This window comes from Enhydra lutris, unplaced genomic scaffold, assembly GCF_002288905.1.
Source record: "Enhydra lutris kenyoni isolate GAN:26980312 unplaced genomic scaffold, ASM228890v2 scaffoldscaffold13, whole genome shotgun sequence".
Classification (NCBI taxonomy): Eukaryota; Metazoa; Chordata; class Mammalia; order Carnivora; family Mustelidae; genus Enhydra; species Enhydra lutris.
Genome location: NW_019154097.1, coordinates 39,569,366 through 39,592,644, shown reverse-complemented (window position 1 = coordinate 39,592,644; position 23,279 = coordinate 39,569,366). Strand labels below are relative to the sequence as shown.

At 63.0% G+C, this 23,279-nt stretch overlaps 5 protein-coding genes across 7 annotated transcripts; 2 read left to right on the top strand and 3 right to left on the bottom strand.

Annotated features, from left to right (window-relative positions):
- Positions 1–1,905: 1,905 nt before the first annotated feature.
- LOC111145770 (cysteine rich tail 1) lies at positions 1,906–4,003 on the bottom strand. 2 transcript variants are annotated; one of them, XM_022500961.1, is made up of 3 exons: positions 3,534–4,003; positions 2,649–2,703; positions 1,906–2,356 (listed from the first exon to the last, which is right to left on the bottom strand). In XM_022500961.1, exon 3 carries the CDS (start codon positions 2,346–2,348, stop codon positions 1,923–1,925), a length of 426 nt encoding a protein of 141 aa, XP_022356669.1. In that variant the 5' UTR covers positions 2,349–2,356; positions 2,649–2,703; positions 3,534–4,003; the 3' UTR covers positions 1,906–1,922. The 2 variants fall into 2 exon arrangements, with proteins under 2 accessions (XP_022356669.1, XP_022356668.1); XM_022500960.1 differs by lacking the exon at positions 3,534–4,003 and having other exon boundaries at positions 2,649–3,287.
- A 2,380-nt stretch (positions 4,004–6,383) lies between these two features.
- On the top strand, positions 6,384–7,511 carry LOC111146360 (ring finger protein 208). The gene has a single exon (XM_022501888.1). The coding sequence runs from the start codon at positions 6,547–6,549 to the stop codon at positions 7,342–7,344; it is 798 nt and encodes a 265-aa protein (XP_022357596.1). The 5' UTR covers positions 6,384–6,546; the 3' UTR covers positions 7,345–7,511.
- A 1,037-nt stretch (positions 7,512–8,548) lies between these two features.
- LOC111145482 (RING finger protein 222-like) lies at positions 8,549–10,778 on the bottom strand. Its single transcript, XM_022500377.1, has 2 exons — positions 10,769–10,778; positions 8,549–9,521 (listed from the first exon to the last, which is right to left on the bottom strand). The coding sequence occupies exons 1-2, from the start codon at positions 10,776–10,778 to the stop codon at positions 8,824–8,826; spliced, it is 708 nt and encodes a 235-aa protein (XP_022356085.1). The 3' UTR covers positions 8,549–8,823.
- LOC111146015 (NADPH dependent diflavin oxidoreductase 1) lies at positions 10,389–19,964 on the bottom strand. 2 transcript variants are annotated; one of them, XM_022501377.1, is made up of 14 exons: positions 19,750–19,964; positions 19,354–19,431; positions 14,590–14,687; positions 13,500–13,598; positions 13,315–13,416; positions 13,028–13,237; positions 12,731–12,852; positions 12,407–12,627; positions 12,202–12,309; positions 11,877–11,991; positions 11,596–11,742; positions 11,398–11,516; positions 11,229–11,323; positions 10,389–11,142 (listed from the first exon to the last, which is right to left on the bottom strand). In XM_022501377.1, exons 1-14 carry the CDS (start codon positions 19,882–19,884, stop codon positions 10,998–11,000), a joined length of 1,794 nt encoding a protein of 597 aa, XP_022357085.1. In that variant the 5' UTR covers positions 19,885–19,964; the 3' UTR covers positions 10,389–10,997. The 2 variants fall into 2 exon arrangements, with proteins under 2 accessions (XP_022357085.1, XP_022357086.1); XM_022501378.1 differs by having other exon boundaries at positions 11,877–11,970.
- A 70-nt stretch (positions 19,965–20,034) lies between these two features.
- LOC111146027 (transmembrane protein 203) lies at positions 20,035–22,357 on the top strand. Its single transcript, XM_022501397.1, has one exon. It carries the CDS (start codon positions 20,253–20,255, stop codon positions 20,661–20,663), a length of 411 nt encoding a protein of 136 aa, XP_022357105.1. The 5' UTR covers positions 20,035–20,252; the 3' UTR covers positions 20,664–22,357.
- The last annotated feature ends 922 nt before the right edge of the window (positions 22,358–23,279 follow it).

The following is a 23,279-nucleotide window of genomic DNA, read 5'->3' as shown; positions in this document are numbered from 1 at the left end:
GGAGGCGGGTGGCGGCTGAAGGCCGGTGTGGGCTCCCCTTTCAGCCACAGACCACTTGCAACTGGATCCAGCAGCACCACCAACTCGGGGAGATAAGCTCCCCCCTCCGTGCCCGGATGTGGCTCCGTGGGTACCCCCCACGCCCAGCTTCCCAGCTCACCCTGGTCCCTCTCCCCACCTTGGCCAGCCTGCCCCACCTCCACACCACCCCGACTCTCATGGTCCCCAAGCCTGCTGGCCTTGACCTGGGGGATGCTGCTTTAACTCCCTGATCAAGCATCACCCCTTCCAGGTAACCTGCTGGGACCCTCAGCAGCTCAGAGCCCTGGGGGGTCCCATTCTCCCCCAGCTCAATCGCAGTGTGTGTCCACGCAAATCTGTCCCAGCACCTTTCTCCTGCCAGGTCTGGGTCTGTCGTGCCCCCATTACAGGGCCACAGTCAGCCCCCGAGGTCCACGGAGGTGCTGAGGCAGGGGTATGGAGAGCCCGACTCACACACCGTGGCTAGCCCTGGTCACCCCCATTAGAGGCCACCTCCCCACAGCCATCTGCCCGGCTATGGCTCCTGGGCCAGCACAGTCACCTTGATGGCGGGCATAGCAGAAAGGGGTGTGTCGAGATTGGTCAGGATGGGATCAGGACCCTCACTGCTCATCTGCAAGGAATCCAAGAACCTGAGGGGCTCCTCCTCGGTCCTACCGCCCTGGCAGTCCACAGCCTCCCTGACCGGTTCAGCAGGCTGCTGCGGCTGGCCTGGGTGGGGCCGTCCTCTGGTGGAGGCTGGCCACGGGGCAGGGGCCGGAAACCTGGCCCACCTGAGTGCCTGCATAGTCAGACCAATGACATAGCCACCCACACCCGGAGGCAGGTCTTGCCCTGTGGACAGTCACCCTGGGTCAGGGCTGGCACCGGGACCTGTCCATCCTGCAAGGCCAGCTCAGTTTCCTCCTCCACTGTCTCTGCCTGGCCCTGGACATGTCAATGTGCCCAGCGCAGGCCTTACCACTCAGTCCTTGCCCTGGCATCACAGCCTCACCTCAGCAGTGAGATGACCCAGCGCCAAGCAGCTGGTCTCACCCCGTTTCCCCCCAGGCCGGCATGTCGCGCTTCTCGGACAAATGGGAGATCAGACAGCTCCTTTCCTGCTCCCCTGGCTCAGGAGGTCCAGGCCCTGGAGGCAGGACAGCGGATGGGCAGCCGGCTTGGGTGACACACGGCAGGTGTTTACAGATTGGCCATTTCGTGAGGAACCAGAAAACCCCTGGGCTAAGGTAGGGCCATGACTCATGGATGGGCAGGCCCTGGCGCTGGCTGCCTGGGCTCCTACTCCCAGAAACCTGCCAGAGCCAAGCCCATCCGCCACGGTCCTGCCAACATGGTCCTCCTCCTGAAGGCCTCTCTCAGGGCCCCACCCCGGTTCCCCGTGTAGCATCCTCCTCCTCTCTGGTCCCCTGCCTGATCTGTCTCCCCGCCCTGGCCTCAGCCCTGGGGAACGCAAGACAGCTTGAACCCAGGCCTGGCTCCCATACCTCCAGTCCAGTCTCTGGACAGACCCAAGACCTACAGCTCAGGGTGGCTTCCCCATCGCTGAAGGCCCCACAGAGGCTGAGGCCAGTGCCGGCATCAAGTGCAGGACCCTCTCCCAGGTGCAGCAGTAAAGAGCCACCAGAGCAAGGCTCACTCTGCTTTATTGCTTGGGCCGTGGGGCTCGAGGGAGGTGGTCAAGGGTGTCCCCGGGGCTGCCCTCGCCGCAGGGGCCCAGGCTCTCCAGCAAGGGGCTAGAGCTGGGCGGTCGGCCCGCTCAGCAGGTAGCTGCTCCCATCTGGGGTGGGAAGTGGCCAATGTCCATGACAGTGGTCTGGTGGCTGCCCAAGCCACAGTGGGAGTCCCACCACAGGCCCCACGGCCACGCAAGTGCTGGGCTAGGAAACGACGCAGCAGCAGCTGTGGCAGCGGCAGAAGCGAGGGCAGTGGCAGCAGGGGCAGCAGGGACAGCAGCAGCAGTGGTGGGCGATGTCGTCACCGCGCCCGATGGGTGGCCGTCCGGTGTAGGTCAGTCCTGCCGGACGCTGCCCACCACTGTAGGGGTTGCTGGACTGTGGCCAGGCCTGGTGGCCCTGGATCTGGCCAGCCCCCTTGGTCCCCTTGCCACCTTTGCTCTCTAGGGCCTCCTCGGTGGGCTGCAGGAGCCGGGTGGGCTCTGAGGGGCAGGACCCCGCAGGCAGAGGCTGCGACCCCCAGGAAGAGGAAGCCGCTTCCAGCTGCTGCCCCAGGTCGGGCCGCAGGTGAGCTCGGGGGATGCTGACCTGGGCATACGGGTTCTTGACGACCATCTCGTGTGGGTCCATGGCCCAGTCTGGCAGGGGCAGGCAGAGGAGACAAGATTGGCTCTGGGGAGGGAGACAGCCGCAGCCCGAGAGAGTGCCCACCCCTCGGAAAAGCCAGGCTGGGGAGATGCCAGAGTGCACCAGGCCTGGGTATTAGTGTGCCCATGTGTGGGGGTGAGCAGAGTGTGAGGGCCAGCGTCTCCCAGCTGTCCCCCATCCCGTAATGGGGCTGCAGATGGGCTGGGGGGGCTGAGAGAGGCCGTCTAGGCCGTGCCCATGGCTGAGCCCCAGTACAGGGAAGCCCCTGGGCCCAGGACCCACCTGAGGTGGTGACAGCAGCAGTCTACCCTCTCGTCCTGTGGGTCAGGTCCAGTGCCTATGAGGTAAGCCACTGGCAGCTAGCTGCCTTTTCCCTCCTGGGGAGGGGCGGAGCCACGGGTGGAGCTCAAAGATGGGGTTCCCAGGATCCCAGGAGGCCCCGGCTCAGCCGGCACACCACCCTTCCTCCTGTGGTGGGTGGTGGCCCCCGCCGGGGCTCCAAGGGGCACTGACAGGCTTGGTGACTCAGCCTCCACGCATCTGGGGCACGTCCTCAGCCCTCCAAAGACCCGAAGCTCCCCAGGAAGGAGGACTGGAGGTTAGCCTGACATCAGCCTCAGCTCCCAGGCCTGCTGGCAGTCTGGGGAACCCCAGCCATCACTCACACACCTCAAAGCCCCTGCTTTAAGGCAGAGGACGGAGCCTCTTCAAGCCAAGCCTCTTCTTGGCATACAGAGACCAAGGTGTCTGAGACCACAGACTGCTTGAGGGTTTGTGTTTTTTAAGCTATAAAAAAGGTTTGATTTACACACCTTGGCTACGACTATTCTTAAAATTGGCAACAACAGGGGCTTCATTGGCAAGTGATGCTTCTGGCTCATTTCTTATGTATGTACGTATGTATGTATTTATTTATTTAAGAGAGAGAACGGATGAACAGGGAGAAAGGGAAGAGGGAGAAGTGGATTACTTGCTGAGCAGGGAGTCTGATGTGGGGCTTGATCCCAAGACCCTGAGACCAGGACCTGAGCTGAAGGCGCACTCTTCACCGACTGAGCGACCCAGGTGTCCCTTCTGGCTCATTTCTGGAACTGCAGTTTCCCGTGGGGATCGAGAGCTCCCCGCCCCACCTGCGTCTCCATCCTTGGAACGCATTCCTCCTCCTACCTTCCTCTGTGAGGTGGCAAGGGTCGCCGTGTTGGGGTGACAGCGGATGTGAGCGTTTGGGTCTGGGCCTGGAACTGGTGATCTTCCCCCAGAGCGATGTGGGCAGCAGGGTGGGGCCAGGACCCGCACCTCCAGTCTTGGTGCGCAAGGGAACCCCAAGTAAGGGCGGGATCAAATCAGACGTGGCTCAGAGGCCAGGGTGACCGGGGTGGCCTGCGTAAGGCCAGTCAGACCGATCCGCACACGAGTTCTACCGATGTGGCCCGGGGAGAGTAGGGAAGTCGGTTCGCGGCCGGGGAACTCCCCAGGTGTAGGACAGACGCTCATTGCGCAGGCTCAATAAGCCCCGCCCACTGCCCCTACAAGACTCCGCCCCTTGCTGCGAGGCGGAGGCTGGCGCATGCGCGCAACAGGCCCGGGGCTGCCGGTGAGAACTTTATTCCCCAGAAGCCTCCGCGCTCAAAGGTTTCTCTAAAGACCCGGTTCGGCGTCTGCTGGCCGTGGACCGCCCAGAACTCAACCTGGGCTGCCCAGCTCTGTCCCGCGGGCGCGGACTTGGGTGGGCTCGGGGAGGTGGGCCTGCACGGGGCGGGACCTCACGTCCAGGGGCGGGGCCTCGGGGCAAGGGGTGGGGCCCTGTGGCCGGTGCCTCCTTGGGTGCGCGCCCAGAGGGTCGCTGGGAAGTGGAGAAGTGGGGGCCGAGGCTCGCCTCCACGCACCGCCCTGGCCGGGGCTCTTCCAGTTGCCCCAGCTTCACGCCAGGGCCGGGAAGGCCCTCGCTGCCCGCCTTGCCGGCCGCCTGCACACACCCCACAGCCCCTCTCCCTAAATGGCTTTGGGAACTGAGATCCGCGGACACTAGGCTGAGGTCGCACAGAGCTGCAAAGTCCCCTAAGGCCCGGGTTCGCTCCTCCAGGCTGCTTTGCCCGCGTGGGCTTCCTCACCAGGAGCAGCGGCCTCTCTGGGCTCGGCTGCCCTGAAGGACCCCTGAGCAAGGCCTCCAGCCAGGTGTAGTGGGGCCAGTACAGAGGAGAGGGGCTGATACTGTACAGGGTCAGGCACAGGGCCCAGTGCTGGTCACGGGAATGCTGGCACGCCGTGTGGTAGCTGGAGCAGGTCAGGGGGTGGCACTGTGGACCCCCCCCCCGGCAAGCTGTGGTCCCCTGCCCGGTGGTTGTCACCATGTTCTCTGCTTTGTCTTTCACCTGAGGGCTCCCGCAGAGGCTACACCCCAGGGAGTTAGGGAGCCTGGCTTGAGGAGGAAGCGGAAAGGAAAGGGGCCTCCGTGCTGGGTGGGGTCCAGATAGCACAAGTATGTGACAGCAGGGCACGTGCTGACTTGATGGGATGCCAGAAAGGGCCACCCCACCTTGGGTGCGTGTCCCCAGCGGGCTGCCCCACTGGCCTGTCCAGTTGTCCTTCTGACCTTCTGCATACCCCTCACCCCACCTGCCTGTCCAGCATTCCAGTCCTCGGAGCCCGCCCCCAACTACCGTCCAGCCTCTCCACCCACTCCTCGGATATCTTGCTCACCCTCGTTCACGGTCACGCCGTCCCTGTCCCCGTTGAGCACAACCTGGGTGCACTTGTGAGCCAGGGGCATGAGCACTGGGGACAGAGTGGAAGGACAAGCAGAGACCCTGACTCGGGGGGCTGCAGGGGGGTGACACATGGCTGTCTCCGGGTGGGGCCCTGGGAACCAGCTTTCCTGAGACCCCTCTCCACTCCTCTTGCCTTCCTCTCTCTGGCATTGTGAGGCCCCAGGCTTCGAAAAACAGGGTTTCCCTTCTAGAACTGGAGGAGGGGATACTTGACTAGGACCCAGGGTCCGCCAGACAGGACTCGGGCTGAGGGGATACTGGAAAGGGCGACGCGGGGGTCCTGATCCACACGCGGCTCGCTGGGGCGGGAACCCCGGAGCGGGCGCCAGGCCCGCGGCGATGGAGGGGCGGCTGAGCGACTGGCCCCGCCCCGCGGACCCCGCGCGGGTCCCCAGACGGGGGGTGGCGCTGCGGGCGCGGGCGGGCGCCGCGCGCACTGCGGTCCCCGCGCCTCCGCCGCAGAGCGCGCCACGCTCCGCACGCACCTGCCGCCGCGCCGCGCTGCCCGGAGCCCCGCGCCCCGCGCCCCTGGGAGCCGCCGGCCGCGCCATCGCCCGAGGTCGCCGCCGGAGCCGCTGGAGCCGCCGGCCGAGGAGCGGGCGTCGCATCCGGGCCTGCCTTTGAGCCAACCTCTGCGGCGGCGGCGCGCGGCCCGGGGACGCCAGGCTGGGGCAGGTGAGCTCGGGCGGGGCGGGACGGCCGCGGGGTCGCGCGACTCGCCTTCCCTTCCCACCGGGAAAGGGGTTGGGCCTTGAGGGCGGGGGCTGGGAGGGGGCTGGGTCCCGAGTCCAGCGAGGGTCAGGGTCAGAGGTCGGGCGCCCTGTCTTTTGTGCAGGGTGAGGGTGGGCCCGGGCGCTGCCCTCACGCTGTCTTTCACCTGCAGCTCGGGCCTGGGCCAGGCTTCTCCTCTGCTACCGCCGCTGCGCAGCCCGTGGCCTGGGGCCTCCCGCAGCCAGGGCTCCAGCTAGCTGCCTTCCCTGGGAGCCCTGTCCTGGAGGCGTGGGGCCCACCTAGCCCCTGCCTGCCCGGATGTCCCTGCTCAGGGACTGCTGACCTCGGCTGCAGGGGGAGCTCCCCCCACGCCCCCTCGCCAGCCTCAGCAGCCAGAGACCCTGGGTGAGCCCCTGGGCCAGATCCGCAGCCCAGGGCAGCCTCCCATACCCCCCTGCCCCCGCCTCCCTCCTCCTCCCCCACCCCTTCCTCCTCCTCCTAGGGCTGGACCCGAGAAGCCACTGTGGCCACTGGGGGGGGCCCTGCCCCCCCAGCTCTCGCCGGCCGCCCCCAGGAGCCCTCGGGGCGGCCGGGGTCCCTACCAGGCCTGGCGGGACCAGGATGCTGCTCCCTCTCCTCCCCCCCGGCCTCACCCAACACCCCCACCCACCCGAACACCCAGTCTGACTGGAGACAGCCGGATGCCGGTTGACCCTGGGCCCGAAGTGGGCAGTGGCTGGCCAGGCCTCCTCATGTCCTGCCTGAAGGGTCCCCATGTCATCCTCAAGATGGAGGCCATGAAGATTGTTCACCCCGAGAAGTTCCCCGAGCTGCAGGCGGCCGCCCCTTGCTTCCCACCTGCACCGCGGCCCACCCCCGCTCTGGCCCCCAAACGGGCCTGGCCCTCAGACACAGAGATCATCGTCAACCAGGCCTGTGGGGGGGACATGCCTGCCTTGGATGGGGCACCCCGCACCCCTCCCTTGCCACGACGGCCCCGCAAGGGCAGTGTGGAGTTGGGCTTCCCCCGCGTGGCGCCCGCGGACGAGGTAATCGTGAATCAATACGTGATACGGCCTGGGCCTGCCTCCTCGGGGCCCCCCGCCACGGCGGCGCCAGCTTCGGGGGAGCCCCTGGAGTGCCCCACCTGCGGGCACACGTACAACGTCACCCAGCGGCGACCCCGAGTGCTGTCCTGCCTGCACTCCGTGTGCGAGCAGTGTCTGCAGATCCTCTATGAGTCCTGTCCCAAGTACAAGTTCATCTCCTGCCCCACCTGCCGCCGCGAGACTGTGCTCTTCACGGACTACGGCCTGGCCGCGCTCGCTGTCAACACGTCCATCCTGAGCCGCCTGCCACCCGAGGCACTGACCGCCCCGTCCGGGGGCCAGTGGGGGGGTGAGCCGGAGGGCAGCTGCTACCAGACCTTCCGGCAGTACTGTGGGGCCGCGTGCACCTGCCACGTGCGGAACCCACTGTCCGCCTGCTCCATCATGTAGCCAGAGCCCCCCGTGCCCTGGCCTTCCAGCCCGTGCTCGCCGCTTCTCCAGGGATCCGGCCCCGCCCTGTCGCCTGTTGACCCCTCGCCCACCACAGCTTCTGGCCCCTCCCTGTGTGGCATTGTCGCCGCAGCCAGCTCTGCCATTAAAACTCTTTGCCAAAGTTTGTACCTCGTTCCCTGAAGCCTGATCTTGCGGCCAGGGCCCAGGGTACGGCCCGTACAGGGTCCCGCCTGGAGCCGCCAGAGGGAGGCCCAGTGCCGCTTGGGGTCAGCCTGTTCTGCTTGCGGGGGCCAGGCTGGGCCAGGTGTGTGTGGGCCGGGCCGGGTTGTGTGTGTGCGTGTGCACGCGCCTGTGCAAATGTCCCACATGTCTGTGCAGGGCCAGCCTGCCTCCTGTGTGAGGGCACAGGGTGGCTGTGTCTTCTGCACTGGCCCTGGACGTGCGGGCAGCTGGATGGCGGGCACCTCAGTCCGTCAGGCTCCTGGCATGCACCAGACCCTCTGAAGTTGGGTGGGAATGGCCTTGGCGGCTCTCTGAGGTGGGGTGAAGACAGAAGCTGGCCAAGACGGTGGTGGGGTAGGAGGACCCAGGCCCTCGATCCTGTACTCCACTACCTGACTCTGGGAAGGAAGCTTTGTGGTGGGAGGGAAGGAGGGAAGGGCTGGGGAGACCAGCGGGGGCTGAAGAAGGGATAGAGGCGGTAAGAACCCGGCGGCCAGGCCTCGGTCGCAGGGGCTGTGTACTGAGAGCCGTTTCTCGTGCTGGGCAGAGCACTCAGCGCGTCACCCATGACCCTGGGCGGTCGTGCTGATTGTGTCTGTCCTTTAGATAAAGGCCCCAAGCTCAATGATAGGAGGTTACGGGGCACTCAGGGGCCTCAAGTCAGTGCCGTCTGGCCCCAAGGCCTAGTCGTTCAGGGATGCATGCCCGACGCCCAGCGGCTCCCGCCAGCCCCTTGGGTCCTGACCCAGTGAGCGAGGAAGCGGTTTGTGGCCTGAGCTGGCACAGCAAGCACCCCACCCCTCTGCTGCCCTGCCCTTCAGGGGATACACACTGGCTCTTATCTGGAACACAAGGTGGGGGCCCCGCAGCCCCCCCCCCAGGGCCCCACCCTTGCCAAGGAGTCCGCTCACTACCAGCCTTCTGGGTTCACTTTCGTGTCCGCCGTGTCCCTCTTGCAGATGGGCCGGGTGGGGCAGGGAGAAGCGGTGAAGACTGTGCTGTCGGTATGGGGCCTGGCCACAGGCCTCCTACAGCACTGCCCGTGGGCACCGGTAGTCCGCGGCAGGCGGCAGGGTCGTCGGAAGTCTCTGGCTCCTGGGTGGCCTGGCCCCAGACCTGGGTCTGGATGGAGGCCAGTCTCGGCTGTTCAGTTCGGTCATCAGGCCTCAGGGCCAGCCTGGGTCTCCTGGTCCGGCGGCAGCCAGGATCGTCTGAGGCCCCAGTGGAGCCGGTCGCAGGCGTGGGAGGCCCCGCTCAGCGGCCGGAACGGTCTAGCAGCATGAAGAGCAGCCCCAGCAGCATGAGTGGCGTGAAGACCAGCAACAGGCCCAGCAGCTCCAGGGCCAGCAGGCCCGACAGAGCAAGGCGGCGGGGACAAGGCCCTCGTTCCCGCAAGGCCCAGAGCCGTGCACCCAGGCAGGGCGGGCACGGTAGGAAGGGCAGGCAGCCCTGGCCGCCCACGGGCCCTGCCAGGAAGCGCAGCTGGTAGCGGTGCTCTAGGGAGGCCCAGGGCCCGGGGCCCCAGGGCGGGGGAGGAGCGGGGGGCGCAGGGGGTGGGGGGCCCTGGGGCCCATCTGCCTGCAACAGCTCCTCCTGCAGCTGGCAGATCTCCCACTCAAGCATGGGCGTCTTCTGGCGACACAGCGGGCAGCATACCTGGCCCAGGCTGGCGCTGGGGGCTGTGCCCAGCAACTGGTGCAGGCAGCCCACGCACAGGCCGTGGCCACAGTTCAGCAGGGCCAGGCGGTGCTCCCCGGGCCCGTAGGACTCTGTGCAGATGGGGCACTCCTCCTCCCCCGACTCTCCCGCCTGCCCCTCGCCATCCTCCTCCTTTGACTGCCCAGCCCAGGGGCAGGCTGCAGCTCTGGCCCCCAGCAGGGGCTCACTGTCTAGAGCCCCAGGACCCCGGGGGTTCCTAAGAACCCTGCCGTCCAACTCTTCGTCTGCCAACACTTGGCGTGGGGGGGCTAGGCATTCAGAGCCGAGAGAGGCTGAAGGCAGACCGCTGAGTCCAAAGCTAAGGTCACAGGGGCCATGAATGGGGGCCCTGGGGCAGGAGTCCGGATGGGTGGGTGGGGTTCCCAGGGTGGCAGCCAGGGTGGTTGGGGCTGTGAAGGTCAGCGTGGGCCTCTGGACACGGGCAGGGTCTGGCACTGACCTCAAAGCAGCCGCAGCCTAGTCCCTGCGCTGGGCTCCTTGCCCCACCCTGGAAAGTCACCGGCGCTTGGGCCCCAGCACTTGTCCCAGGCTCCGGACAGGACAGCTCTTGGGCCCACGGGTGCTATCTTCTCCGGATCTGCCCCGGCCCAGACGTGGCCACCGCCCACCCCTGTGTTCACAGCTGACGGACAGACACACAGACTCCAGGGAGCAGGTCTGTAAGTAGACCAGCCAGCCTGACTCCTCCTACAGGAATTCCCCTGGGGATCCCGAAGGCCCCTCCCAGGGGTGGGGACCATGGCTGCCCCGCCCCCACCTTCCCTCCCCCAGCCAGGACTGCTACGCCCCAGGCAGGGAGGGAATGGACAGTACCCACCCTTCCTTCCAGGGCTGCCTAAGGCTGCCCTGGGCTTGACAGAAAGAGAGCAGAGCTGTACAAAGTGGGCAAACAGCCAGCGCGCATCACAGCAGAATCAGACCCCTAAGTGTTGGAGCAAAGATGGCAGAGCAATGGTGCGCAGTGCCCACCATGGACAGCCGTCCCACCCAGACCCACTGCGGGCCCCCAGGTCACAGGAGCTGCTCCATCCAGACCCACTGGGGGCCCCCAGTGCCACCCCCCTCACCAAGGTACCAAGACAGTCAGAAGGAAGAGCATGTCAGAAACAGCCCACCAGAGCCCACGATATTTTTACTGAGCCTTTCCAGGACTGGGGCGGGGAAAGTCTGACTGGCTGGGGGCCTCCTCCCTCTGCTCTGACCCTCACTGACTTCCAGCCTGGCCAGAGCCCTGTGAGGCCCTGAGGTGGCACCAGGTGCTTGGTGGCAGAGGGTAGCTGGGAGCCCACTGTCCCCTAGGGCAAAGGGGGGTGGCATGTGGCACTCCCAGAGACCCTGCACCACCTCAGAAGGCTCCCTGGGGTTCCCCAGCCCCCAGGTTCCTGTGTCGTCTGGGGAGCCCCGATGCCTGTCAGGCTGCCCGCTCCTTCCTGAGGCACCATCCCTATGCAGGGTGGCACAGTCCACAGACCACCCTGACCAGGACCCATGTTGGGGCCAGTGGGAAAAGGCCGGCAGGAGCCCGGAACCCTGGATGGGGACATTGTGGGGTGCCGCATGGGCAGTGGTGTCGGGGCTGAGGACAGATGGTCTGGGTGGACCAGAGCGAGGCGGTGCAGGGGACGGGGCGGGGGGGAGAGGGAGGCAGAGAGGATGGCGGCCTCCCAGAGGGCAGTGGCTAGAGGAGCCCAGGCCAGCAAGATGGCTCCTCAGGCCCAAGTCTCACTCTGGAAACGCAGTGTCCGCTGGAGCCTGGCCAGGTAGGCAGCTGCATCAGGGCTGGAGAGCCCGCCCTCCTCCCGGAAGACAGACGTCAGTGCTTCCGACACATCTGCGGGCATGCACTTGGCATTGCTGAAGGGACAGTCCAGGAGGGCTCAGTGCGGCTGGGACCCCCTGGAAGGGCTGGCCGCCATCCCCACCCAGCGGCCCAGGCTCACCCTGCCAAGTAGAAGTAGGCACCCCGGCGGTCCAGCAGCTCCCACACCAGCGGCCCGAGCTCCCGGAGCCGATGTTGCACATACACCTTCTGCTCCTACAGGGATGTGGCAGGGGGTGGGGGGTGAGACTGCATCGTGGCCCCCTCCCCGCCCCTCCAAGCACACCCACCTGCTCCCGGGAGAAGGCTGTGAAGAGCGTCAGGCAGCCCCTCTTCTCTAGGTCCAGCCACTCAGCCCCCCAGTAGAAGTCCTGGTGGCGTGAGCGGCAGCCGAAGAACAGAAAGTTTCCTGGGGGAACACAGGGTGGCCTCGAGGCTTGGCTCTGCAGGCCCCAGCCGCCGCCCTGCCCAAGATCCTGTGTGCTCACCATTCCGGCCCTGGGCCACGCGCTCCTGGACAGCTGCGCGGAAAGGGGCCACGCCAGTGCCAGGGCCCACCATGATTACGGGTGTATCTGGTGTCTCTGGGAAGGTCAGGCCCCCGGGCCGCACCCACAGCGGCACCTGGACAGGTCCTACCGCAGGAGAGAGGAGGCATGAAGGGGTGCCAAGGACCAGCGCCCTAGCCTGGGATTGGCCGTGCTGGACAGGGGAGAACGGAGGCCCCAGGCCCAGTCCTCTGTGCGCCCCTCCAGAAAGCAGGGGTCACCTTGCCCGGGATCCAGCGAGGCCAGCCACGAGGAGCAGAGGCCCCGGCGGTGCTCCTTGAGGCGTGTCCGGTACTGTACCACAGCCACGAGGATCTGCAGCCTGGACGGGTGAGCCTGGGGGATGGGACGGTGGCTGCCCGGCTCCACCGGGCTCTCCTGGCCTCCGTCCGCCCTGGCTTCAAGCTCTACCCACTCCCCCGAGGGCTGGGCCCAGATGTGGGGTAGACGTGGAGGAACGGGAGCCCCCCACTCCCCAATACACCTGCCTGTGGCCTACCCAGCATCCCTGAGGCCAGCTCTGGGCCCTGCCCCATGGGCCCTCACCAGCAGAGAGGAGGCGATAGAGAAGGCCCGCGGGCGGATCGGGGGGATGAGGTCCAGCAGGTAGTCTGCGGGGATGGCTCCCGCCGTGTGCGGGAAGTCGCACAGCACCTGGGCAGACATGGCCTCGGGTGGGCACGGCCGGCAAGGGCCTCGAGGTTGTGGCTCGGAGCCCTGGGCCCGCCCACCTGCCCACAGCTGCTCACACCTCCAGGATGGTCCTGCGAGGCCGGATGCAGTAGGCGTACAGCTCCTCCTGACCCTGGGGGGAGCTGAAGTACAGCAGCTTCTCCCGCTCCAGCTCGTGGGGAGAGAGACAAGCCAGGAGCTCGAAGAAGGAACGGCGGGGCACACTGGCAATGTCCAGGTAGTGTGACACAAGGTGCCTCACGGAGCAGGGCTGGGGCAGCCGTGCGGGGCAGGGCACACCTGCAGCGGGAGGGCAGGGGGAGGGCTGAGCGGGCCAGCGGACCCCAGCAGGGTAGGGAGAGCACGTGCCCACAGCTGGGCCCCCACTGGCCCCCGCACTTACCTGGCTCCTGAGGCAGCAGGGTGAAGGTCTGGTCTGGGTCCAGGCCCAGCACCTGGCAGAACTGCTGGGTGTGGCTGGCCGGGTTCTCGGGCAGGATCAGTACCACGTCGCCGGCTGCAAAGCTGTGTGGGAAAGCCTCTGGGAGAGTGGGCCGGGGTACGCAGGGCACCGGGGATACAGGGAGGGTGCTGGCAGAGGGGTCCTTGGGGGCAAGTGTCTCCCTCTGCCTGACCCGCACCCCCAGCCCCCCAGCCCCGGCCCTTGGCCACCGCCCATCTGGTGTCTCAGGCCCCTCACCTGAGCCCCGAGCCTGTGATGTCAAACTCGATCAGCCGAACATCCTGGAAGTGCGAGGGGCCGGTTACTCTCTGGTTGGTGACCATGGGTGCCAGGAAGGGCTGCTGCTCTGAAGGTGGACCTGGAGGGTCTGTGCTGGCCCCATGCTGCTCCTCAGAGCATATCCTGGGGGCCTCCGGGAGGAAGTGCAGGGTGAACTTGGGGGGCAAACTGTGGAGAGGGTACACACTGGTCAGGCTGTTGGCAGGGCCCAGGCTGCTCTGCTGCACCTGTCGGCCCACACTCACGGGACTCCGGCGGGGATCACACCAAGGTCAAGGGGCACGGGGTACAGTGCCAGCACCTTCTCCCACAGATCGTGCAGCCAGGGGTCGATGGCAGCATCAGGCCTGGAGAGAGAGCATGTGCGTGCTAGCCCGGGGACTCCTGCTCATGGCTGGGCCTGCAGGAAAGCGCCCCCCACCCCACTCACCCCAGCTCGTGCTGGTCATTGCCCAGGCACACGGGCAGGAGGGCGCGGCCCCCGAGCTGCAGCAGCCGCCGGTGTAACTTCTTGGCCACAAAATTGAACCTTTGGAGAGGGAGGGAGGCTTGGGCACACCCAGCCCAGGCCGCAGGGCAGTGAAGGGGAAGCAGCCCCAAATGAGCCCATGGGGCCTCATGGGCTGGGGAAGGCTATCGGCAGGAGGGGCTCCCCACCCCACCCACCCTTCAGCCTGTGTTTGCCACCGTGCACAAGTGTCTGCGTGAGGCACGGAACAAGACCCCCACCCAGCAGAGGACTGTCATGCTGCCGCAGCTTCCCGTCCCCCACCCAGCAGAGGACTGTCATGCTGCCACTGCTTCCCGTCCTCCTCGCCTGAGCCCTCCCAGCCCTGCAGCGGCTGCGTCTGGCTTTGCAGGCTGTGGCAGCCGGCACCCCGCACCTGGCACCCAGAGCCGGCACCCAGCCGGCCCTCCCTCAGCCCCTGCGCCGCACAGCTAGGGGTGCCCACGTCTCAGCGACCTGCCAACTCGCAAAGCCCTCGGCGCTGCCCTGAGAAGGAAAGCAGTAGTACTCTCTGCTTAGGACGTGGGTGTCCGGAAAACCCGAGAGGGAAAAAGGCCAAGGAGGCCACACCGTACCCAGGGAAGTAGTGCTACTGAGTGGCTCCCAGGGGCTGGGGGGTCTTTTGTGCCCCTCGCTTGTTCCCACTGCTCTCTGTGCTCTTTGTAAGTCCACGTATCTCCTGACTACGTGTTTTTCTAAGAGTGGGGAGTCAGTGGGCCTTTGCTGCCCTGGGTCCCATATCAACCTAGGATGCTACGCAGGTCCAGACATCACCCCCTGCCCCAGAAGACCCCCCTTTGCTGCCTGCCAGCTTCCAGTCTGCGCCCCGAGCACCCTTCAAAACCCAGATGCTCCCCGGTGGTCACTGCGGAAGCAGGACAGACAGCCTGGTCCCCGCCCGAGGTCCAGCGGGAGCCCTGGGGGCTGAGTCATCAGTCCCGGTACTGGGACACTTTGTGCTCGACCTGGAGGACAGTCCCTACAGGCCAGTGGCCCTCTTGCCCCTACTTACTTGGCATACGAGGAGTCCCCGAGGCCCAGGACAGCAAAGTCTGTCTGACAGAGGGAGGTCGGTGGCAGATTCTTCCGGAATATGAACCTCCAAAAATTCTGCAGCCAGAAGCCAACAAGTTAGAGGGTAGAGGCCCTGCTCTGAGCAACGGGGTCCCAGGGCCAGGTAGGGAGGCCGCCTCTTGGAGCCACCCTGTTCCTCTAGACCTTTGTTATTAAAACAACACCACTTTTTTATTCTATTGCGATGGGAGTGGGGGGGGGGAATTGGGAAAAAGCAGAAAAATCGCACAAAAGAAAGTTGCCCCAGGGGGCTTGGTTTCATCTCCAGTCTTGGTCCTGAGATAGAGCCCCAGGCTGGGCACCACACTGAGGACTACATGAGATTCACTCCCTCTGCCTCTCCCCTCCCTCTCTCAAATAAATAAATCTTTAAAAAAAAAACGATAGGGGGCGCCTGGGTAGCTCAGTGGGTTAAAGCCTCTGTCTTCGGCTCAGGTCATGATTCCAGGGTCCTGGGATCGAGCCCCGCATCGGGCTCTCTGCTCAGCGGGGAGCCTGCTTCCCCCTCTCTCTGCCTGCCTCTCTGCCTGCTTGTGATCTCTGTCAAATAAATAAATAAAATCTTAAAAAAAAAAGATAAACAAAAAAACAGCAAGTGAGCTGCCCCAGAGCCACCACCAGAACGTGGAGCTCCGCCCCATCAGGGCAGAGGGCCCCTGGGGAAAAGGCTCCTGAGGTCCACCCCAGGAAGGCCACAGCTTTTTCCCACCGCTCTCCCCAGGTGGGGGAAGCACCCGCCTCTGCTTGGGTCTCCCCCGCGGGTGGCTTACTCCTTCACACTACAGTCCTGTGTCCTGGACGCCCCTCCACCCCCAGCTCTGAAGCTCAGGCCGCCACAGGCACCCCTCTGGACCGAGATGTCAGGCCCTGCAGCCCGTCAGTGGTCAGTGGAAGGGGAAGTTTCTCTCCTTTGGAGTCTGCTCCTGGCCCCGAGCCCCCATCAGTGTGCTTCACACTCACTGCCACCCCGATGGCTCCCCACCTAACTCGCTGTGCTGGCCAAGGACCCAGAGCTGTCTCCATCCCTGGGCACCCTCATCTCCATGCATCTGCCCATCCCAGCAGCCTTACACCCAGACCCCCAAGGTCAGAGCCCAGTGCCTCTCCTTCCTGCCTGGGGTCCTCATGGGAGCATGTCCTGGGCCACACTCTGTCCCAGCCTCCAGGCATACTTGCCCAACATGGTGACGGAGTCCCGTCACCTTCAGCCATGGAGACCAGAGCCCTGGGGACACCTGCTTGTGTGCGTTCCAAGATGTCAGGGCACTCCACCTCCCTTCTGCTGCTTATCTCCAGAAACAGAAGCCCTCTGAGGTAGAGGGACTCCGGCCCTGTCCTGGTTCTGCCCGCTGCACTGGGGACTGTGCCCGCTCTGCCTTCTGGGATCTCTCCAGCGCACACCTCCTTAGAGACCGGTTTCCTGAAGCCCTTTAGGTGCTCCCTGAAAAGAGGCCCAGCGAAGGTACACTTCTCGCAGCTCTGCATCTGAGCACGTCCACGCCCTCCCTCCACAGGGACCCGCAGGTTTGTGCTTCCACGGGAAACCCTCTTTCCAAAGAGCCCGAGCCCCTGCTCCAAGCTGGTCCAGCCGAGCCATGGGGGCCGAGAAGCCAGTGTCCTCCCGTGTCCTGCTGTCTGTGCCCAAGGGCTGCAACCCACCACGATGTGCCTCGGCGGGAGCCTTTCCTTCCAGGCAGGCCTTTCCCAGGTGCCCTTCTCTCGCAGGCACTCATTCTGGGACATTGTGACTCTCTTCGGTCAGTTTCTTCCCACCCTATGGTTCACCTTCTGAGGTTACTCGGATGACCTTAGGGTTTTGATTTGCTTCGTGTCCTAGCTCACTGTTTGTTAAACTCTCCAGAAGATCTCAACTCTACTCTCTAATCTTTTCAAGTTTTCTGGAGTGTTTCCTCCGTTTCCAGGCTTGTCCTGTTTCACGCGCTCTTGTTCCGGGGGTGCGGGCTCTGGAGGGTCTCCCCCGCCTCTGCTCCTCCCGCTTATGTCCCTCGAAGCGCTTCAGTCTCTTTCCACGGCGTCATTTCTCAAGGGCATGGCGGTTCCTCCCGGTCTCCTTGTACTTAAGAAACTGACGGGAAATCGTGAGCTCAGGCCTGTCACCCACTGTGGGTTCCCGGCCAGGACCCTGCTAGGTTTCCCACTGTGGTGACTCCCTTTCCTGACAGAGGGCTCCGCCTGTCCACTGCCTGGGAGTGCATGCCTGACCTCAGGGCTCTGAAGACCAAGGCAAGGCAGCCAGAGCCTTCCTGTTCAGTACACAGCTGGTCACTGAGCCGGGTCTCCAGCAGGGACCAGCCCCCTCCTCCGTGTCCCCGGGACCTCAGTCTGCAGCCTCTCCGAGGAGCCTCCGGGCCCTGCTTCGGCTGGGGAGGGCTCTGTCCTGACCGTCTCCATGGTGGGGTCTGTGCCTGCCGCCGAATGTGTCCACCACATCCAGGGACGGCCATCGCCTCCTTCATGCTGTTGGCATCTGATACCCGGTCTGCACCCCAGCCCAGCTGACCTCCCAGATGTCTTCTTCTCCCCTTCCCTCCCGTGCCTCGTGCCTTCGGCATCCACCCTTCATCTCCTGCTTCCGGTCCCCTCAGATCTGGCTTCTCCCCTGTTCCTCTTCCTGTCCGAGGAGGCTGCTCCTGTGTCGGAGTCACGGCGCCAGGTGTCCCGTACTCTCCCATACCACCCCTGCCGGGACCCTGCTCTTCAATCTTAAGCCTCTTTCTCCCCGTTGCCCCACCCCCAGCATTTTTTTTTTTTTGCTTGTTTTTTTATTTTTCCACCCCCAGCATTTAGCAGGTCTCTCTCATCTTTTTTTTGTTTTGTTTTGTTTTTTTTGTTTTTATTTATTTAGGGATGCCCGGGTGGCTCAATTGTTAAGCGTCTGCCTTCGGCTCAGGTCATGATCCCAGGGTCTTGGGATCAAGTCCCACGTCAGGCTCCCTGCTCAGCGGGGAGCCTGCTTCTCCCTCTCCCACTCCCCCTGCTTGTGCTCCCTCTCTGGCTGTGTCTCCTCTCTCTGTCAAATACATAAATAAAATCTTTAAAAAGAAAAGATGTATTTATTTGAGAGAGAGGAAGCAAGCAAGGGAGCACAAGCTGGGGGCGGAGAGGCATGAGGGAGAAGCTTGACCCCAGCACCCTGGGATCATGACCTGAGCCAGAGGCAGAAGCTTAACTGACTGAGCCACCCAGGCGCCCTTTTCATTTAATGTAAAGACATTCCTAAGGTCCTCTCCACTCACTTAGCTGCTGGCCCCATGACCCACTTCTCTCCCTGTGGGTCCCTGAGACTGGTCTCCCCAAAGTCACCAGCAGTCCCTTTGCTGATAAACCCCGCCAGTGCTGCTCAGGCCTTATCTTACTTTACTTCTGTGCAGCTCTGAGAGCTGGAAACCTTCCTCTCAGGAGTCACCTCTGTGCCCTTGACCTTGGATTTGGTACACTCCCTCTGTTTGCTGTTGGGGCCACTTTTCCTGCCCTCTCAGGCTTTCCTCCACCTCTCATGCCCTTGGTGTTCAGGGCTACCTGTCTCTGGAGAGAGGGAGGAGCCTCCTTTCTCAAGCCTCACCCAGGATCCTTGCCAGAGCTGCCCCTTGACCTTGCATCCCCACTTGAACGACACCCAGCCCTTGACCTCCCTGGTCTCTGTCTCTGTGCCTGGAACTACCGTCCATTCCGGCCCCCGAGCCCCAGTCCCCGTTTGAGTCCATGTCCCCTTGGTTCCACCCTGACATCTCTGGAGCGCCCCTCTTCTTCTCTACTATCTACCGCCCTCCTGGTCCAGGCCGCCAGTCCTGCCTGTACCGTGTGTCCTCTGGAACTGTTCCTGCTCCACAGCCCGCCCTCCCTATTGACAAGTGGCAGTTCTGCTGGAGTGCAAATGTGACCTTGTCCCCAGTGGATTGCACGGCGTTTCACATCGAGTCCGTCCACCTTACTGTGGCTGCCGGGCTCCCTGGGATCAGTTCCGGCCTCCTGCCTCTCTTCTCCCCTCCCACCCCGATGCTCTCCTTGCCTCTGTCCCACAGAACTGCTTTCTACTCTTCCCAGAGCTGGTCTTTTCTCTGCTGCACAGGCTGTTCCTTCTTCCCTGGCCAGCCCCCACTTATCCTCAGGACTTAGCCTACACGCCTTTCTTCCAGAAAGCTCTCCCTGAGTCCCTAGGTTGGGCTGCACAGCTTCTACTAATGCCCCTGACATCTGGTACTTTCCCTGGCAACAGGCGTCTCCTAGCATCGTGACTGCCTGTGAAGGTGGTTGCTTTTGCCACACGGTGAGCTCCCTGAGGGCAGAAATAGGTTCGCGGCCGGATTCCCAGCGCTGGATCATGCTTGGAGTAGAAGGTGTGCTCAAAAGATGTTCAAAGAATAGAAGAATGTTCTGGGAAGGTCTAACGGTTTTGAAATACACACAGAGACCCAGACCCGATCCACAGACAGCCCTGGAGAAACTATTAAGGGTTAAAATGGAGATCAAGGCTATTCGGTGGCCTGTGAAGCGTTTATTAGCGAGGACAGCCAGAGCCCCCAGCTCCATCCGAAGAGACCCTTCCAAATCCATAGCCAATGGGCAGCAGGTACAGGAAGGGAAGCTTTCCTGTGCTTCCGGGACTCCCGGCCAGAGACAACGGAGCGAGGGTCCGCGCAGTGACCTGAGCGCCTGGGCAGAGCCTTCGGGTCAGCCTTACCTTCATGTTGTCGGGAGGGTCCCCTTGGCCTGCAGTCGCACAAACAAATATCACCAGGGGCTCCCTAATCAGATTCACCTCAACGGAAAGACACACGTGTAAGACCTCGCGCTGCAATGACTAGGCATCCCCCGCTTCCCTCGGGGCGGCGGGACCGAAGGTCTCGGTGAGCACCCGCGAGCGGCCGGCCGGCCTCCTCCCTTGCAGGGTCCCCCCTCCCACCTCGCCCGCTCCTCCCTCCAGGTGCTAAGCCAAGCCACTGTCCCCAAGTCTTCCCGCCACAAACGAAGGGCCCGCTGCCGGACAAGATGCGGCGCCCTGCGGTCGAGGGCTCGGACGTGGCGCTGGCGCCCCAGGCAGCTCGGTCTCCCCGCCGAGACCCTAGGGCGCCCTCACCACTGAGTAAGAGTCCAGGGCCTGCACCCGGCACTCGAGCCGCCGGCGCCGAGCCTCGCGGCCCAGCCTCTCCGACACATCCTGAGCTGTGCCTGTCTGGCTGCCGAAGAGCACCAGAAGCCCCGGGCTCGGCATCCGGGCGGCCGGGGGACACCCGCACCCTGGTACCGCGCCTCCTAACACTCCGCAGGCCTGGGCGGCCGGGACCGCTTGGACTTCCGACTTCCCGCGATGGCCGGAAGTGACGCCCTCAGACCGCGCCCCGCAGGGCATGGCGTCCGGGAGAGGCGGGCGTCCGCTAGCGGCCGGTACTGGGTCCCGAGCTGGGGCTAGGGTAGTGGCGTCACGCCAGGGCCGAGGGCCGGGACAGCCGGAGCCGCTCGCTGTCCGCCGCTCGCCGCAGCAGCGACGGCGGCAGGCGCCGGTGAGGCCCGCGGGGAGAGGAGGAGCAGCCCCGCCGGTGGGACGCTCGCCCGGGCCCGGGCCCGCGCTCAGCCGGCGCGATGCTCTTCTCGCTCCGGGAGCTGGTGCAGTGGCTGGGCTTCGCCACCTTCGAGATCTTCGTGCACCTGCTGGCCCTGCTGGTGTTCTCCGTGCTGCTGGCACTGCGTGTGGACGGCCTGGCTCCCGGCCTCTCCTGGTGGAACGTGTTTGTGCCCTTCTTTGCTGCCGATGGGCTCAGCACCTACTTCACCACCATCGTGTCGGTGCGCCTCTTCCAGGATGGAGAGAAGCGGTTGGCCGTGCTCCGCCTCTTCTGGGTCCTCACGGTTCTTAGCCTCAAGTTTGTCTTCGAGATGTTACTGTGCCAGAAGCTGGTGGAGCAGACTCGGGAGCTCTGGTTCGGCTTGATCACGTCTCCAGTCTTCATTCTCCTGCAGCTGCTCATGATCCGCGCCTGTCGGGTCAACTAGCCTCGCAGAAAGGCCGGAGAGGGGACTCTGCATGGCTAGGATGCTGGACCCCAGGCTGAGGTCCTACCTCCATCGCACCAAAGGAGAAGTCTGGGTCTGAAAGCAAAGCCAGCTCCCGTCCTGGCCAGTGCCCAGTTTTCTCTGTACCAACCATGTCTAATACGGCCCCCTCAGCGGGGCTGGAAAGAGCAGCCTTAGTCCTTAAAATGTATTTCTCGTTATTTCATGCTTTGAACAGCGAATCTTTGAATTGAGATGCCGAGAAGGACCCAGGCCAGACAGTGCAGAATTCCTCTGACAGTTGGAAACTGCATATATGTAAGATGTTCTGATGGGCTCTGAGTATTCTCATGGATCTTGGGGAAGGACTCCCTGTGCAAAGGCTGCAAAGCCTGACTCACGGTCTCCTCTGCCCCGCAGCACTCACTTAAGAGCTCACTGCCCTGTCCATCCGACAAGACTTACTTAGATGCTTGAGCTCTGAAAAGCGTAAATGAGCTTGCATCCCCTCCCCTGAGCTACTGGGGGAGGATGGCCCTGTCTTTATTCCAGGCAGACAGAAGTACGTTGAGTAAGCATGATTGGGACCCTGTATTTGGAGAACTGTCGCCTGAGAGAACTTTGCTTATAAAGCACCACTTGGCTTCCTGTCCCAGCTGATCGCAACTTTTCCACCACCTTGTGGCCAGCACTGTTAGCACACCTGGGACAGATTTAGGCCTTCCTAAGGGACGGAGGAGAGGAGCATCATTAACGCTCATAGGCACTGAGACCTGGAAATGGTCTTGGCCCACGTTTGTTGGCCTGGGGTCTTTAATGCCAGTCAAGTGCCAAATGAGAACGTTTGCTGAGATAAAAATAAAATAAGAATGTTTTGCTGAGATGGGCAGTGATTGCCTGAACTCTTGAGGGTGAAATCACATGAGTGTTGAGATGCGCCCCCCTGTGTCACGTAGCTGGTTACAAAGCTGACTGTGGGAGACTGGAATGCACTAGGGCTTCATTGGTGGATGGGGGCGTTCCCTCGGAGAAGTTTGTCTTCCTGGCCGGGTGACCAGGGTGAAGACAACATAGGGTAGGACTGTGTGGAGGACCTGCTGAGTAGTTTGTGTGACATCAGAGCCTTGTGTTCCTGCCAGTGTGTGGTCCTCGTAGGCCTTACTGTGCAGCAGAGGTCAGACTGGCCTGAGGCCTCTTTTTGTACTGGGAGTACATTAGCTGAGAGTGATTTCTACATTTTCAAAGGGTTATAAAAACAACATGTGACAGAAAATGAATGTGGCTAGCAGTTGGCACTCTTGGCCTTTTGGGTCAGATCATTCTTTCATTGGGGCGGGGTGGGGGTGCTGTTCTGAGCATTGTAGCGTCTCACCTCTACTCAGTAGATGCCAGGAGCCCCCCTCACTCGTGGCAAGAAGGATCTGCATACATTAACAAGTCTGGGATTCAAAACTGTCCCTGATGAGAACCGCTAGCAGAGACATTTGTTGTCTGGCCCTTTACAGCACAGGTTTGCAGACCCTTACTTCAGTGAAACAGCTTTGTGACCCTCTGCCTGGAGTGGATGCTGAACGGCCTGAGCCACTGAGATACTTGTGTTGGAGACTGGTCTGGTTTGTGCCACGGCTGCAACATAGCTTTCTACCGAGGACTGGCATATTTGTGTCAAAATCAGATAGAAGGTGAACATTGCCAGAGTGTTTATTTTATTTTTTATTTTTATTAAAGTTTATTTATGTAATCTCTACAGCCAACATGGGGATTGAACTCAGGACCCGGAGATCAAGAGTCTCATGCTTTTCTGACTGAGCCAGCCAAGCACCCTGGGGGTGGGTTTTCTTTTAATGTTATTTTTAGGTTGCATGTTTTGTCCTATCCTGCTTCATTCTATAGTTCAGAATTGAGTGATCCTGTTGGTATAGAAGTAATGAGCATAGGAAGGCTTCGTTTCCTTTGGAAAAGTGATTTGACCAGAGTCCTGAGAAAGGGAAGTGTGACTTCTGGAAGGCTGAAATCCAGTGTGTTTTCTCGGCTTAGTAGAGTGGAAAGGAGTAAGTCACTGTTAAAGAGTGGTAGTGTGGACAACCATGGGACCCAGAAGCTGAGGACGGCACCCCAGGTTGAAACCTGCCCCCAGTCTATCTAGAGCCCCAGTGTCCTTGGAGCCCTGTCCCCGAAGGGTGGGTGCTGTTGCACGCAGTAGTGCTATTACTGAGCAAGTGCTGAGTGTAGGAGAGGTAAGGGGGAAGGCAGGCAACATGCCCCCTTAGCTCCCCTGCGCCTCCAAGTGTGGTTGGTTCTTCATAGCACGTGGGCGAGGAAGTTGTGCCCTGAAGGTCAATGGCCCCCCTTCTAGCCTTGGGATGAGGGAAGTTCAAAGAAAGAGGAGTGGTGTGGGGAGGCAGGGCAGAGTGCACAGCCTGGCTCGCCCGGCTTTCCGCACTGGAGAGCTGTGTGCGGGGAGCCTTCTCTGTGCTTCCTCGCAGCTTCTGCACTCCTGCCTTGCTCGGTGGGCCCTGGCTGGCGAAGTGTGGGGAAGGGCTTCTCCCGCTTGTGTAAGCAAGAGTGAGTTCCCGGGGCTGGCAGGAGCTAGGGGTTCCTGAGAAGCAACTCAGC

What these genes read in the sequence shown, in the direction of transcription:
- LOC111145770 (XM_022500961.1), bottom strand. Translation starts at nt 2,348, where the DNA reads ATGGACCCACACGAGATGGTCGTCAAGAACCCGTATGCCCAGGTCAGC.
- LOC111146360 (XM_022501888.1), top strand. Translation starts at nt 6,547, where the DNA reads ATGCCGGTTGACCCTGGGCCCGAAGTGGGCAGTGGCTGGCCAGGCCTC.
- LOC111146015 (XM_022501377.1), bottom strand. Translation starts at nt 19,884, where the DNA reads ATGCCGAGCCCGGGGCTTCTGGTGCTCTTCGGCAGCCAGACAGGCACA. An exon ending in ACCCTCCCGACAACATGAAG is followed by an intron (nt 14,688 to 19,353) that starts GTAAGGCTGACC and finishes TTCTGGCTGCAG; the next exon opens with AATTTTTGGAGGTTCATATT. An exon ending in CGTGGCCCAGGGCCGGAATG is followed by an intron (nt 11,517 to 11,595) that starts GTGAGCACACAG and finishes GTGTTCCCCCAG; the next exon opens with GAAACTTTCTGTTCTTCGGC.
- LOC111146027 (XM_022501397.1), top strand. Translation starts at nt 20,253, where the DNA reads ATGCTCTTCTCGCTCCGGGAGCTGGTGCAGTGGCTGGGCTTCGCCACC.